Here is a 17,058-nt window from a genome sequence, read left to right on the forward strand (position 1 = left end):
GTGGGCTATCCACTGAGCCTACACTTAACCACTGGGCACTGCTTGCAAAAGTCACCCTGGCACAGGTGATATTGTTCAGTCAAAGAAGTGAAGGGGAAGTTTCCAAGATGTTGCTGACTAGCTTCTCTTCAAGAGATACTTCGGATCTCCACAAAGATGTGGCCCTAGTGCTTTCCAAGGTTGAAATTAAGCTCTGTTGGCACTTCACTCGCATTGAAATCCGGGAAAACAAGGGAGAAAAGTCCCCATCCTGCTGACACCAGCCATGCAAGTTGCAATAGAACTTCTCACAGAGAAGCGAGTAGAATGTGGAGTTGATAAATGAAATGTCTACATGTTTGCCAGACCAGCTGCCTTGTCACACTTCAGATGCTCTGATTGCATACGTCTGTTTACCCAAGAGTGTACGACCAAACATCCCCCCCCACACATGCTGTCTTTCATGAAGTTTCAAAAGCATGATGCCAACGATGCCAACCTAAATGACACAGAACTGGATCAGTTGGTGGACCTCCTTGGGCAGGACATCAGGGTGCACCAGCAGTATTACTGCTTCCCAGATGGTACCCTCCAACTCTCCAAGATCAGCAAGCTATTAATGGTTCTCGAGAGGGGCAGACTGTCCAAATTCAAAGGCAAGAATTTGGATGAGATGCGCATCGATCGGGACGGTAAGTAGGAAATCTTGTGTCTGATGTATGCTTTTGAATTTTACCTCGGTCATTTACATATGTGTTTCTTTTAAGCACCAGTCCAGCTAAAGAGCGACATGTCAGATGATGAGTAATCCCTGTGAAAGAGGGACAAGTGGGAAAGCGTTCAGTCGACACTTCCACTTCAGAAGAGAAGCGGTGTAGAGACCAGGCAACATGGGACCAGTGCCCAGCCATGGCTTCCACAGTTAGGTGAGCACACAGTTCCGTTAGGAAAAAGCATTTTGCCTTCTCTGTATTTTGCAGAGCCGTATTGGACTGCTTTGGGACAGAGAGGAGGTCCAGGCTATGAAGAAACACCTGGTGAAGTTTATACAGACATGCCGGGTGCCCGGCAACCGTGACTGTGGTGCGTGCCTCATGGCTGAACCATCCTGTCACAACCACGAGTATGAAGATGGTGACACCTACCAGCAGTTGGCGCTACTGAGTACTGAAGTGCAGAGTCTAACACACTTTTTCACCAGGGACCCTCCCCCCCGCAAGAAAGTATGGACTCCGCTGCAAGAGGCGTGCAGGTCGCGGACCTTAGTATCAGTTAGCTGGAGAGGTGACCAGTGAGGCAGAGGTGATGTTGCAGCAGAATACAGGATTGAGGCCTGGATGCAGCAATGCACACACGAAGGATAGTTAGCAGAAATGGGTCAAAACCAGAGAGACAGTCTACAGCCAAAATCAGAAGCAGCAGAATGGTCTGGAAGCCAAGTCAGAACCAGTGTATCACTCTAAGCCAGAATCAGGAGCCAAAGGAGAAGTCAGGAACAAGCCAGGGTCAGAATCCAAATGAGCATACAGGAAGCAGGAACAAATGCTGGAGCAAGGCAAAAACCAAATACTCTGGCACCCTAATGGTGTCAGAGTGATCTTTAAATAGAGGGAAATACTCCTTGATTGGTGCTGAGGTTTTCGGCGGTAAGAACGCAACCAACCGCTAAACAGAGAAAGAGTTTATGTTGTCACTATGCGAAGGAATGCGATGCTCTGCGCATGTGTGCGGATCAGGACCGAAGAAAGTGTTGTTGCTATGCAATGGAATGCGATGCTCTGTGCATGCGTGCGGATCAGGAGCAGAGTATGTCCCGGCACTCTGCAACGGGACGCAGGCATCGAAAGGGGGCAGGCGTCCATCTAGAAGCAGATGCAGGACGGCGCCTGACACATCCATACTGAAAGATCGGAACTGGTTGGGATTCTACATAAAGAACCGCATAACAGCTTTGAGGAGGGATCAAACTTGTTGAAATGATAAGCAACGGTTGAATAGGGTTGTAATCTCCATGGCTAGGTGTCGGTGTAGGCGGGCATGTGGATGTCCTCAAACGGCCAAGATACATAAAACTTTCTCCGGGCATTAGAAAAGAGGTGTCCCTATGCGCTCAGGATGCAATAAAAACAAGTGTGTGTGTGTGTGTGTGTGTGTGTGTGTGTGTGTGTGTACTTGCATTCCTGTGCTTGTGGGGACAGTGACCTGTTTACACACTAACACTGTGAGAACCTTAGTCGAAGTGAGGACAAAAAAGAGGCCCCACAAGGCTTCCCAAGGCAGGGGACCCTGCTGATATGCTCGGCCAAAGAGGAGGTCCAGGCTATGGAGAAACAGCTGATGGTTTATACAGACATGCCAGGTGCCCGGCAAGCGTGACTGTGTTGCGTGCCTCATGGCTGAACCATTTATACTGACAGATCGGAACTGGTTTGGAGTGAAATTCTGCATAAAGAACCACATATCAGCTTTAAAGAGGGATGAAACTTGTTGAAATGATACAGAGTGGATGCACAGGGCTGTAACTTCCATGACTAGGTGTTGGTGTAGGCGGGCATGCGGATGTCCTCGGACCGTCAAAATACATGAAACTTTCCCCACATGCAATAAAAACAAGTCTGTGTGTGTGTTATGAAATTTAGACTGTAAGCTCCAATGGGACAGGGACAGATGTGAGTTCTTTGTACAGTGCTGTGGAATTAGTCGTGCTATATAAATAGCTGATTATAATGTATATTTAAGATAACATAAATATGGATAAAATGTCTAGCAAAATATAAAATAGATGGCATTGGCACAAACTACTTGTGTTGCAAAGATTATGGCGCACATAGTTTGTGGCTGTGAACTACACAGTGCACTGCTATCATTGGACATCCCCTGGCTCTCATTAGGTAGTGCTTATGGCATTCATAGTGATTGCTATTTGCACAATGCATGGGTGAGAGGTTTCATATTGTAAAATATCATGGGACCATGGCATGGTAATGCAATTGCACAGAGTTCTCATGATATTCAAGAATGTGTATTCCCACAATCTGGCAGCAGTTTTCAACAGATGCAGGAAGGGGGGTAGTAGATAACTGGGGGAATAGTAAGAGACAGCAGCATTGCCCCAAAGTTATGCTCCTGAGAATCTTGTATGGATCAGATTTAAAATATGTTTTAGGAATATGGTAAAGGGGATGTGAAACAATCTGGCATGTGGATGAATTACTTTACTAGAATTTGCTCTCAAAACCAGTACATATAATATTGACAAATTTCCTCGATCTGGACAGCAATGACCCAAAAGGCCTGTTAGATAATATTCTAATAGTGACAAAAATTATGCATATTAAAACATTGAAGAAAACCACTTGCAACATTTCTTGTTATGCTGAAATATTTCTCTTCATCAGATGGTACAAGGAAGGTAAGATTGCATAATGCATGCAAATTGTTTGAGAAGTGAAAAAAAAGTTAATGCTTACCAAACTTTAAAATAAAATAAATTAAAATATTTTGTCAACATTGTTTTTCTCTGTGGTTGCTATGTTTGTAAGGACCACTTATTAAATAGTGATTGTATTTTTTTCTCTATTGTTCCTTTTGTATTATGATTTGATTTTGTCACTAAAAATTCAAACTGTACTCGATTTGATTTAAAAATATACAATTTTAATATCAGTATGTAATTATGTACACAAAGCAAAGTTATATAACAGCTCTGTACCTGCAATAAAAATATTTATTGAGCATTTGAATAAAAAAAGACCTTGCCACCACACAATGTTGTTTAAGGTTAAGACTATAATAAAACAAAACGGCTGTAATTAGGAAGTCATTTAATACATGTATTCCCACTCTTTGCTTGTAAAGAATTAGACAGATTAACCAGTCATGTGAAGATAAGACACAAACTCGAGCATAGCATCTAAAGAGGTGTGCTTACAATGACCAATCAGACTTCCCCCAGGCTCCAATCAGACAGAGTTTTACATCCCAGGCTCGTATGCAGTTGTAATGGTCGCAATGTCCCGCATACCAGCATTGGTGGTGCCAGGCTGTTCTCTACAAACATCTGACGAGCTCTTGGGCAGGTGACGCACACTGGAGCATTGATTCTTCATCTCCAAACACCTTTCTTCTGCTGTCAGCAGGAACATAGAGAGCACATCCCATTCACACGATGCTGTCTGCTGATGAAAAATAGAGAGAAGCCAGGCTCACTCCTCAGTCATCCCAGCTGAATACAGGTTCAGCACCACAGCTGTGGACAGCTCTAGTGTCTATTCTGCCCTCAGCACCAGCGCTACTGCCCGCTCCCCTATAGTGATAACATCGATTTTAGGTAAATGTACTGCTCATTGGCACAAGAATAGCCGCATCCCCTTAGCTTAGAGCAGTTTGTGTATAAAGCAGGGTTGGACAAGGACACTAGTCCTGGTGGCAAATGGCTCTCAACTATATATTTTTCTCCACTGCCCTCATCGGGGTAATGTGCTGTGTACAGGGATTTCCTAAACCCGACAATACTCAAGGTAAGATGACTATTTCCTACTAAATACATTCTGATTATTATCATTAATTTTGTGATTGCATCAGATATTGCATGCATGGTATTTTAAAGCGTTATCGTTATGTACCGGGTGTACTGATTACAGATATCATGCAACAACAGGACAGTTAAGGTGAAGTGTTTTATAAGGATAAATTGAGCCCCCTGAAGATGCAATGGATAATGGTTTTGAATAGAGTGCAGCAAAGATGTTCCATTTAATCCCCCGATTAAAGTAAATCCGATTAAACATGTTTCCCCGCACCAACTCTTAAAGGAATATCATATTATAATGCATTCTTAGAAACGTGAACATTGACTTATTAACCATCAATATTCACCTGTAATTTAGAATTTTCATCAATGTTGTCCTTCTCTCTCTATTAAATACATATTTAGGAAGTAGTAACAACTCTATAGTAATTAGTCTGTCTCTTTATCCACTCTAGACAAAGCTCTGCATAACAGGGAATTAAGTGTAGAAAGACCATTGGAAGAGCAGGTAAGGTAACACATTTTCTAACTTTACATCACATCTATTTTGTTTGTCATTTCTAAAAGAGACTATTTTGTAAGCCATGTAAAAAAATACAGCAAAAAATGTTTTGAACAGAATAAGTATCATTGTATATATTTAGTAATATATGTAATATTATTAATGAACACAGTAAATATCATTCTGCACAATTAGTAAATATTGTGATAACAGATGCTTATTATAAGTGGTTTGAAGGTCTGAATTCAAGCAGTGTGTTAGAACAGATGTTATAGCTACAATATCAAAGGATTGTAGATGCAAATTAAACATTTTCAACAGCTACATTCATACTCGACATAGATTGTGGAATTAGTAAATTATCATTTGTTGATCTTTGATATACTATTAAAGACAGAAGTGCACTTTTTATGGTATTTCCTGCAAAATGTACATTATCAATACAGGTGTTTTCAAGTATGTCAAACATTTTTCTAGCATGCACTACCTTTAAAATCTGATATATAAATGTAGTTATATAGACAGTTTCTTACAAGAAGAGGATACAGTTTGGATTCCGCATGTGAGCATTGCTAGTACATACAGATTTTTAACATCTCATGCAGTTAGCTATGTTAAAGAACGGTTTAAGTCACACTGAGAGATATATATGAAAAGCAAATAAAGCAGAAAATTCCAGAATATACAAATAATTTTTTCTTTCACTCATTTCCTCAAAAGATTGCGGAGGCTGACACTGTCAGCAAAGGAACAAGCACAGGTAAGTCGCTATGACCACAGAAGACATTCATTGTTGCTCCTATCAATAAGAGGGACCAGGAACTGCCATGTTTGTTACTTTCTATTACCATGCAGATACCAGAGAAAAACTAAAAAATGATTCCCTTGTGGATGACTTGAGCTTCTTGATGTCAGTAGCTGAGAAAGAGAAACATGTGAAAAGAAGTGGACCTACCAAGAGCACAGTCAGTGGCCACAGGACCACTCTGGATGATGCAGATTCAACAAAGAATATAAAACCAGTGGAGTATTTTGACTCCACTAAAAGTGGATTGGATTATAAATATGAAGGTAATTTTCTGTTGATTAGAACCATATCTTGAGAGCAGTCCATCATTTGTATTTTAACATGTAGTTCTGTATTCATCCAAACGTCTTTCCATCTAACTGTAATACAGTATTTTGAATTTCTGCTTTGATTATTAATCAACAAATTTCTAACCCTGCCAACAAAGAGTATTTTTCCCTGTGAGAGCGGCACCCGTGAGTGTTAGAGAACCAACTGCCTTTTATTTTTTCACACATTTAATGTCTAGGAAGTTGTAATTCCCATATAATGACTTAATTTCCTACATGAAGACATAATTCCATTGATCTTCTTTTTCCTATATGCTACCCTATCATCAGGATATTCATTTCTGCAGGAAAGTAATTTAATGAGTAAATACTGTCCACATGTATGGCTTCTCTCAAGAGCACAACCCAGCCAAATCTCAATAAGCATCTTGTAAAGTATAATTATATTTTATTTTTAGAACTAATAACCCTATATATTATGTGCATAGTTTATGACAAGTACAGTGGTGCAGAAACGTTTAAGAACAGCACACCAGACTCAGTCTGCACAATCTACAACCCAATATGAAACTATTTTATGAGATGGTCTGAAATATTTTTACTGAAAAATGTACAAAGCTGTACTACCAACCATCACTTTTCACCAACATTAGTCATGTAATATGTTTTTTTTATGAGCAAACATATCCAAATGTGGAAATCTTGTTTTCACAACTCTATTAACAGACACTTGTACATAGACAGCTGAGTTCAACACAAATGTTTTTAAATAATATTTGTATGTAACTTAGTAAAAGTAATGCTTGATACATTTTGGGACCACAGATGGGATCTTTTGTACCCCAATCTATACCTAGCCATACATAAAGTGACCAGGTTGGGCAATTAGGTTGATTTTGCCCAATTTGCCCTGATCTCGCTCCATGTGGAGGGACAAATCAACTAGCTAATCAAATTGGGAATGCTGGAAAAGTTGGTTGAAACATAATCTCCAAGCAATGCTGTGTATATGTTTGCTTATTGAATAGCTTCCAATTTTAAGCTTATTATTTCCTAAATGCAAAGACGTTATTTTAGATGTATTCCTTTCTACTGCATTATCTAATGAGCAATACACTTGATCTCTCAGATTTTGCCTTTATGCGGGCTTGTGTGTTTTAGGAATGGAAGTGAACAAAATAATTGCAGTAATAGGGACTTAAAGTTAAAATATGCACCAGTAATGATTTTAGTATCATTAAACCTGATGTAAGTTATCTTTATAATTAGTTGGCTGAAAGTAGGGCAGATTAAAATTTGATTTATTCTTTTAGATGATCCTGATGGTCTTCACCAATTAGATGGAACGCCTTTAACTGCAGAAGACATTGTTCAGAAGATTGCTATGAGAATTTATGAAGAAAACGACAGAGGGGTATTTGACAAGATTGTTTCCAAGCTCCTAAACCTTGGACTGGTAAGTGGAACGTTATAATATACATAGTTTACTTTCCATACTCTCAAATCTGTTTTTCTCCAAGCTCTGGTGCTACATTCTCAGACTTAGGGGTATATTTATTATACCGTGGGTGTGAAAAAGTGGAGATGTTGCCTATAGTAAGCAATCAGACTCTAGGGGGTAAATGTATCAAGCTGAGAGTTTTCCGGCAGGTTTGAAAAGTGGGGATGTTGCCTATAGCAACCAATCAGATTCTGTCTATCATTTTGTAGAATGCACTAAATAAATGATAGCTAGAATCTGATTGGTTTTTCAAACCCGCCGGAAAACTCTCAGCTTGATACATTTACCTCTAGCTGTCATTTTGTAGAATGTACTAACTAAATGATAACTAGAATCTGATTGGTTGCTATAGGCAATATCTCCACTTTATCAAACCTGCAGTTTAGTAAATATACCCGTTAGTACATTATAATGTCTCTTCATTTTGGTTGTGTTTGTTGTTACAATTCAGCCAGCAGTGGTTTTTGACAAAGCATGATGCATTGGAACAGTGACTTACATTATTAGATAATTAGCGGTATATTCCAGATAAAATAAGATGGTACTCAGCATAAATACAAGCGGCAATACATATCAGTGAGTCAAATTATGCGACTCCTTAATGACAGTTGATGCACCAGATTGTGCCACACGCACCCCGCCATAACCCCTCTATAGTTACACCTTGGTAGCGCAATGTGGTTAGAATTAAATGGCACAAAAGACGTCATAGTGACAGGTGCGTGATTGTTCTTTATCTATGAGAAGCATTCTTTATCTGTAGGTGATTATTGACTGAATAAATACAATCTGTTGCTGTGATATATGTATTTCAGCAATAAAATACCAAACAATCAAAGTGCATACAGTTGTTTCTTATAATGTATAATAAATAGTGGTAATACTTCTGTTATTATTAGGTGAGCATTAATTCCGACAGGAAGAAGGGGATTAAGTAATAACTTTCAGTTAGTCACTGTTACAGTCCTCTGGCTGCAGGAAATCTTAAATGTATCAGAAGTAAACAGAAGAACAGACAATTTATAATAGTATTAACGTTACATTTTTTAGTGATGAGTTTTATCAGTGACCTCTCTGATTTCAGAGGTGACAGAAACTTTGCTAGTTCAATGGACAGTTACTTTCAGAATGATACATATACAGTTTAAGTTACAGTCAATGGGTGAAACTATAGAAGCAAGAGGAAAAAGAGGCAGCACGTCTCAGCTAGGTCTGCAGACAATACATGAAGATATTAGACGCCAGCAGGCTTAATAAATCAATTCTACCAGCAAGAGGGAGATGATAAAGTCAATGCTGATCCTAACATGGAGAAAATGAGCTGGGTGACTAACACAGAGGAGGGAAAAACATAGGAAGCAGCTTTATTAATGGCTACATTAATAAAGCTATAAAAAAATATATCAATCACTCATGCTCTCCTTTTTTTGTATGCAATAAAAATTTTGAGTTAAAAAAAAAATATATCAATTATGTACATTACACAAAATAAAATATGCCCTAATAATATATTTTTCCATTACCTCCAGTAAAGACATACCTGTTATCATCAACTCCAGTTGGCAGAGTTTATATCTAGCACTATGGATGCAAAGGATTTGCAGCAAAGATTATCCTATTTCTCTCTGTATTTATATAAGTTGTGTAAATACCTATTTGAATTACCTAAGTGCAGGGGGAAATGGCAGTCAATTGTTTTATCACTGGAATATGATGAAGAAAATGAGGCATGATACTAGCGTTCAATTTATTTTTTTCAACAAAAGATAGTTTCTTTACAGGGTTAATTCAACTTCTAAGATATGGCCTAAATTTAACTCTACTTTGTATATCCTTTGTGTTAAAAATGTTTCACTCTTATATATGAGAATAAGACACCCCAGACCTACCAACTCCTACTACCACCTCCTACTATCTCAGTACCACCTCTGGGAATAGGACACCTCAGATGTGCCACCTCCTACTATAGCACAGGAGTAATTCTGGGAAAATGTCACATCAGATGTGCTACCTCCTACTATTCCAGGATTAACTCTTTAAATAATACACCTCAGATGTGCCATCTCCTACTATCACAGGGCTGCTTCTGGGATTAGGGCACCTCAGATATGCTACTTATTACTATCCAATGATTACCTCTGCCACTTCCTATTATCACAGGTTTACCTGTGGAAATAGGACACCTCAGATGTGTTTGCTTCAATTATCCCAAAACTACCCCTGGAAATAGGACACCTCAATACCAATCAGACCAAAGTAATAATCAGCTGTAGTCAGAAATAACCGAGGTCAAAATGGGATGATCCAAAGATGCACAATCAAGAAGGTGATGCAGAGTAGGGTCAGAAGCAAGGATCAAACCAAGATCAATCCAAATAGCAGTACGAGTGCAGAAACAGAACCTGAGCACAGACAATTGATACTCTGGCACGGAAGTACCAGAGCAGGGAAGGAGGAAAAGGCGAACAGCAGAGTCAGCTTAGCACCCTGCTTCCGCGCTGCACATAACACATAAAGTGTCCCGTTGCTTAGCAAAGAAATGCAACAACAGGATGTTATGATCTACAAAGCAGAAGGAGCGTGCAGTTGCCTAGCAATATGGCATGTCAGTGGGTATAAAAGGTGTATTTCCCAGGGATGGTGACTGACAACAACACAGTTGGGTGTCCATTGCTCAACATACCATGTGCATCTATTTACTCACACTTTTATATCAGATTATGGGAGTGGGCAGAACTAGAGCAGCAGGGATCTAAGCACTTCTGTCATTTCAGTGGGTTCCTGAGTATCTGTATTTATGGCAAATACTCCAAGTTTGGATCCACGAGGGAATGCCCATATCTAAAAAGATAAATAATGTAAAAAAAACTCCATCAGGAGGATACATATATAAATAATTAATGTACTATTGTTCCTGTACCAGAAATATGTTAAGCTGTAACCCACTGTACAAGCCTCCCTATTATTATTATTATTATTATTATTATTATTATTATTATTATTATCGTAGATTTGTAAGGTGCCACAGTGCTCTGCAGCGCAAACAGTAAACAATTGTTTTTATTAAAAGTTTTAAATCATATAATAAATGTATTGTAAGAATGCATCACATGTCATACACACATATATGTATATATATATACATATATATATAAAATGCATATAACCACTACATTGTACTATAGCAAAGAATGTAGTGCAGTAGAGTAAATGAAGTGGTGTTTTATATGCTGGTGAATCAAATATAAGCTGATGTCATAGAATAAAACCTACAAACACTTTTGACCTCCATGAGTTTGCTGGAAAGTTGTTGTTTGATTATTTCTTATTTGGCAAACATGTATAATTCTATGGTTGTATTTATAAAGATACTAAAAGGAATGGGCTATTTGGCTTGACCTGCATTTGGCAGTACTGCCGATGAAATCAGGATTGACTTGATTGGACTGTATGATGTAATGAACTAAGTATAGTTTAATGAGCATTGTCTTCTGTACCAGATTACAGAAAGCCAGGCATACACATTAGAAGATGAAGTGGCCCTTGTTTTGCAGCATATAATTGCTAATGAGGCTAAAAATCGAGAAAAAGAATCAGAAGGTTTGGATTATCCTGCCGTCAGAGCGGACGTCAATGTAGAGGAGAAGCAAGAGGAAAGAATGGTAATTTTCTTTACACATCCTGAACGGTGAATGCGGAGACTGAGGAGTCTTTAGCCTCAGGAAATAATTACTTTGCTGTAGCGCACTATACATGATGTTTAATGTAAGGGTATGTGATAGTGGCCAGAAATTCAATTAAGTGATGGAAACTAAACTAGACATTCTTATAATAATAACAACTCATATTTTATTTCTCCAGCGCATTGTGATACAGTATGTGAAAAGAAACAGCTGATTATTTCAGTTTCTTTATTTTACTCTATACACTTGTTAATCTGAAAAGAATATTTGCCAATGCATTCAAATAATTGGGGCAATTTTTAGAAAGCAGAGTTAAGCCATCACGATGTTATATCCCCACTGAGTATAATGTATCATTCAGGACAAGAAATATAATCGTCCAGAAGTTCACAATGGAGGTCTGTCTATGTTAGAGTAACTCCAAAGAGTCCTCTGGTATTTATTACGCCCTTGCACATAGACTTCATCCTAAACAGCGCTCCACTCATCAAGATACACTCAGGGGCAAAAGTTTGTTCATTGGCACCCAACTGAGACTCACTCCCAGGGGGGAGGGTCAAGTATATGGCCACTCCCACATTGTTGTAAGCTCAATACAGTTTTTATTCTTTTATTATTCTGTGCTTTATTGCGGTACCACATTAACTTTGGTAATGTGCACTCCGTGCGTTACCGCGATCACGGAACCTAATTAAATATGCCCCTATGTGTTCTATGGGGCATAATCGACTAGCTTTTTGGTCCACGATTACTCGTAGCTGCGCGTGTATAGTGACAATACGGTACCGCAACATAGCGGATTTCCCTTTGCAATCCTATGGGGTGTGCACAGAAATGCACCATGTTGCAGTATCAGGACTTGTGCAGCCTCGCATAATAGTGGAACAAAAAGCTAGTTAAATATGCCCCTATGAGTTAATAATTATAAAAGGGGGTATTACTATTAAATAATATTAGTAGTACTCTGAGGTAGCTGTAGTGTATTATTGGGGAAAATCCGTCAATGCTTTTCTAAACAGAACTGTCCAAAAGAGTCAATATCCAACCCTAACCATTGTTTTTACAGCCCCATTACTGGTGCTTGGGCTATTGTCCTGTTCAAGAGGAAACGGTGCAGGCGTTGTGATTTGAACCATGACTTTGATAAAGTATATTTTTATGATGTTGAACATTTCATTTCAGTACAGCTACTGATACAGGCATAGGCACCATATGTCATTGCAGGTGGTGTTATAGCTTTAAACTGGGACTTATAACTCAATAACAGCTGAACACACAACCAGCATATCCAAGCACTAAGCATATATACAGGGGAGTTAGTAATACGATAAGCATGTCTGTTATTACAACAGGGACCACCCTGAGCTCTACATAAACATATGTTATGTGTAAATAAACAGAATTTAAAATTTGTATTTACTTTTTATATGATCCCACAAAACAGTGAAAGGGACCACCATTAATTTTTTTTAGTGTTCCCCAAATATATATAAATGTATCTACCATGTCAGCCAAACTTTGCTAATCCACCCACAGCCCTTTGCTCAATTACTTCTGTGAAGATACCGGGTTTTCTGGCCCAATTGTATCCACGTCACGCTGGCTTGCCACCCAGGGGTGCTTCCTATGCCAGGGAAGCCTACCTCAGTACCTTCTAAGGTTCGTATAGTCACTCAGGCAAATGCAGTTAGAAAGTAAAACAATACATTTATAAAAACAATCGCTAGAATATTGTATACACACAGTAAATAAATGCCAGGCAGGTTCACTACATCATCTGTCCCTTACCCCACTAGATTAAGGAGCTACAGTCACCTGGGTGTCCTAGCTTGACGATCCATGAATCTGCAGATGTATTTCACTTGTAGAGAACGGCAACTCAACACCAATCTTGCACCTTCCAGGAATCAAATCACAGAATGACCAACACCTCCCCCCTGTAGTGGCTCCTTATATCTAGGGTCAAATTTCCAAAGTGTTTTTCCCTCCCTGGGCAAACCCGTGGGTCTCTCCTTATTAAACATTGGGGAGTACTGGACTAGGGGGGTTGAAGGGGGAGTGGAGATGAGCTGTGCTTCCACAGAAGCTCCTTGCTGGGTTGCAGACAAACTGGACTAGTCCTGTGGAGGAACAATAGATACTAATTGGTCTTCCCCTCACCTGTATCTGCAACCTGATACTTACACATAACCCCCCCTGGCTTCACTTTAAGGACAATGAATAACAGCTTCACTGCAATCAACAATATACATATTTATAATGAGCTACAATGTCCCGTTATCCACATGTAATTAGACACTGCAATTGTACTCTGTTAAGCTGCTGAACAAAAGAAAGGGCTATAAAAAGTACATACTATAATCCACATTTTGAGAGAAAAAAGAGGACTAAGGTGGTTAAGGTGTTATCAAACTCATTTTGTCACAACTTCTATCTTAAAGGTTTGTGTACATGGCAACTTTGGTCTATGTATTGTTATGGCATCACATATGTAGGGGGGAAAACATTAACATAAAAATTTAATAGCTTTGTTTTTGGACACATAAACTACATACATTGAGTAAAGTATATGTATGTCATATGCCTATAATCAAATCAACGACAGTAGTTGAGTATATTTTGCAGTATATTTCCGCTAAATTAGTTAGAATATACATGGACAGAATTCTGTAAAAACTGTTTTTGTCTTCTTTTGTCTTAAACGTGCCTGTTTTTTCCACTATATACATTATTTATTTACACTACCAAAAGAAAGCACTATCAGTTCTGAAAATAAAAACATCATTTCAGAATGATCCCTAAAAATGTTATTCCAACACATAAAACATATACAAGTAGTGTTCTAGTCCTGAAGGACTGCGTATAAAGGGATTGATAGAAAAATATCTTCTAGTTTTAAGAGTTACTTAAAATTGGATGGTTAATTCAGTGATCGTGAATTATTATCACATATTTTGCATCATTTTAATATAGGAATCTCAAGATAAAAAATTGTCTGAAGGGAACAACAATATAGGAGAAAATGATTGGACCCCTGTAGCTAATTTGGAGAGGAGGAATGAAATGTCAGTTGAAGAAAATTTTGAAGATCTCCAGTATTTCCCAAACTTCTACCGACTCATAAAAAGCCTAAATTCAGGTATATATAGAAGAAAATAACACCCATCTTTCCAAAATGTACAAACCTGTTGAAAAGAGTAAATAAAAGATATCATCATTTTTATGTCACAATAAAAAAAGGTGCTGTTTTTTTATTTGCATACTTTATACTTTTATATATGTACTTTTTATATATATGTTTCTCCACCTTTTTCATTTTATAGAAACTGATGCTAAAGAAAAGGAAACATTGATAACCATAATGAAAACTCTTATTGACTTTGTGAAAATGATGGTAAAATATGGAACAATTACCCCTGAAGAAGGAGTCAATTATCTGGGTAAGCAATATACAGGTTTTTTTTATTAATATGTTATTTTTGTTCTGACTGTCTTTCCTGGTTCCTTGTAATCTGAAGAGGAGCACATCTCCTAAAAGGTAAAACAAATTTTGAGAATATATTGCAGTAAACCTGATGGGTTTCTGTTTTCAAAACTGAAAAAAGAGAGTTGTCAAATACCATTCTTTCCACAATTTTTTTGTAGATGATTATATTTTCCTATCTTCCTTTAAAAATATAAAATATTTTTTGTAAAATACCAACATATTCCACAGTCCTGCATTTTTTTCTTAGATATAGACATTATCATACTGAATGCTGCAATATTATGGTATAGTGGGAGTGATTTTTTTTTTTAGGCAGTGATGTCCCAAGTCATCCAATCAGATTCTGTGTATTTCTTTGTCAGATTTTAAGATTCCAAGATTGGAACACTGTGTGCCAGAACAACAACGAATTGCAATAGTGGGGAAATAGATTAAATAAAGACTGCTGTCTGCATTTTAGGTCACTTTGAAATCTAGGACAGCTTAGTAGATAAAGATTTTAAAGGCTTTTAGAGGGAACAGTTCTGATTATTAAATTAAATTAAATGAATCTCATTAACTTTTCTTTGATTAGAATCACTTGTAACATTTAATAAAATAAATGGGTACACTCATTATATTGCTGAGGTTTGCATTATGAATTACAGCACTTGCCATTACTGCCTGCAATAAGAGTGTATCAGCGCTTGTGTGACAGGAACCCAGTGTTTACACCACTTGCTATGTGCAGGCAAATCAGGGATGCTGACCTTTGTTACTGACAAATTAATATAATCCAAACAAGAATCAAAACTCTATTTAGACCCAAAACATTTGGTGTGTTGAATACTTGCAAGATTTAGTATTGTCATAGTGTGTCATATTTCTACTTGCAAATAAATCATATAAGTTCAATACTTAGAAACAGAAATCACTCATGTGACACTAGTTTTATAAAATCTGACACCAGCAACTGTATAGTATATAAAAAGTGTAATTTATGTTTGCATTTATTTGTTTTTATTAAACAATAACCAATACACTTATTATTAGTTTTTAAATGTTAGTGCAGTGTCCCATTTAAGGAAATGTTCATTAAAAAAAGCAATACTTCTTCCTGTTCATTACTGTAACATGTACACTGCGGCAGTAAAACTGATAGTGGTAATCATATTGTTTCAAAATCACACAATTTAATATGCAGAACAAACACTAGTGATTTGTTTCTGTTCATTAGAATTGTCATAGGTAAAACCAGCCTGTAGGATTAGGACATAATTGCTCAATCCTTTCTTTAGCTGGTACTCCACGTGTCAATATACCATTGTTTTGGGAACCCAATAAAGATGCCTCACAATAAAACAAATATGTATATTTAACAATCAAGGCAGGGGTGCACACAGGGGGGGTTTCTGGTTCTCCAGAAACCCCTCCCCTCTGCGAACGAACGGGGCTAAACATTGCCCCTACACAGCAGCACTGTACTGTACAGTGTACAGCAGTCGCGGCACTGTCAAAGAAGTGTCCACGGCGGTGCTGTATTGTACCACAATACCACAATACAGCACTGCCGCGGACGCTTCTTTGACAGCGCAGCGGCTGCTGTACAATTCAGCATCAATTAAATGGAGCTGCTGCGCATGCGCGGCCGCTCTATATATATTTTTTTCAAGTTTTGTTTTGGGGGGGGAAACCCCCCCTTAAATATTCTGCGTTTGCCCCTGCAAGAGCATCCAAAAACAGATTATGGAACCTCACTTGGTTGCACATCTATGGGCTAGACCAACCTGTAGCCATTCAGAACATTAGAAAGTACATCTGTAGTCAATCATTACCGATTGTATTAGAAACAGCAAGTAAGTATATGAATGAATTGCACCTCCATATCAATCATAGTTCATATATCCAACTCTTTTTCTTCCTTGTGATCTTTTTGAGTTTGTTGATCCCTGGTTTCTACGTGACAGCCTACACTTAGGGGTATATTTACTAAACTGCGGGTTTGAAAAAGTGGAGATGTTGCCTATAGTAACCAATCAGATTCTAGCTGTCATTTTGTAGAATGCACTAAATAAATGACAACTAGAATCTGATTGGTTGCTATAGGCAACATCTCCACTTTTTCAAACCTGCAGTTTAGTAAATCTAGCCCTTAATGTATCACTATGGAACGTTTTTTAATTTGTTTTTGAAGTACACGTTTTACTTTTGCTAGAATCTTATTTTGCCTGTAGGAAATTATACAGGTGCTAGAGGAAAATAAATAATGTATGCTACAAAGGCCTACATATTTACATAGGATGGTTATTGATTCCTTCA

The 17,058-nt window shown here is 38.0% G+C and overlaps 1 protein-coding gene across 1 annotated transcript in view; it reads left to right on the plus strand.

Annotated features, from left to right (window-relative positions):
• The first annotated feature begins 3,974 nt into the window (after positions 1 to 3,974).
• SCG3 (secretogranin III) overlaps positions 3,975 to 17,058 on the plus strand; it is a 40,783-nt gene continuing 27,699 nt past the window's right edge. The window contains exons 1-8 of the mRNA XM_075207998.1: positions 3,975 to 4,499; positions 4,966 to 5,018; positions 5,733 to 5,772; positions 5,868 to 6,083; positions 7,403 to 7,545; positions 11,091 to 11,252; positions 14,247 to 14,412; positions 14,597 to 14,713. Of these exons, the coding sequence (XP_075064099.1) occupies positions 4,412 to 4,499; positions 4,966 to 5,018; positions 5,733 to 5,772; positions 5,868 to 6,083; positions 7,403 to 7,545; positions 11,091 to 11,252; positions 14,247 to 14,412; positions 14,597 to 14,713 (985 nt within the window). The 5' untranslated portion in view covers positions 3,975 to 4,411. The remainder of the gene's footprint in view (positions 4,500 to 4,965; positions 5,019 to 5,732; positions 5,773 to 5,867; positions 6,084 to 7,402; positions 7,546 to 11,090; positions 11,253 to 14,246; positions 14,413 to 14,596; positions 14,714 to 17,058) is intronic.

The sequence above is a fragment of the Mixophyes fleayi genome, chromosome 4, assembly GCF_038048845.1.
Source record: "Mixophyes fleayi isolate aMixFle1 chromosome 4, aMixFle1.hap1, whole genome shotgun sequence".
Taxonomy (NCBI): domain Eukaryota; kingdom Metazoa; phylum Chordata; class Amphibia; order Anura; family Limnodynastidae; genus Mixophyes; species Mixophyes fleayi.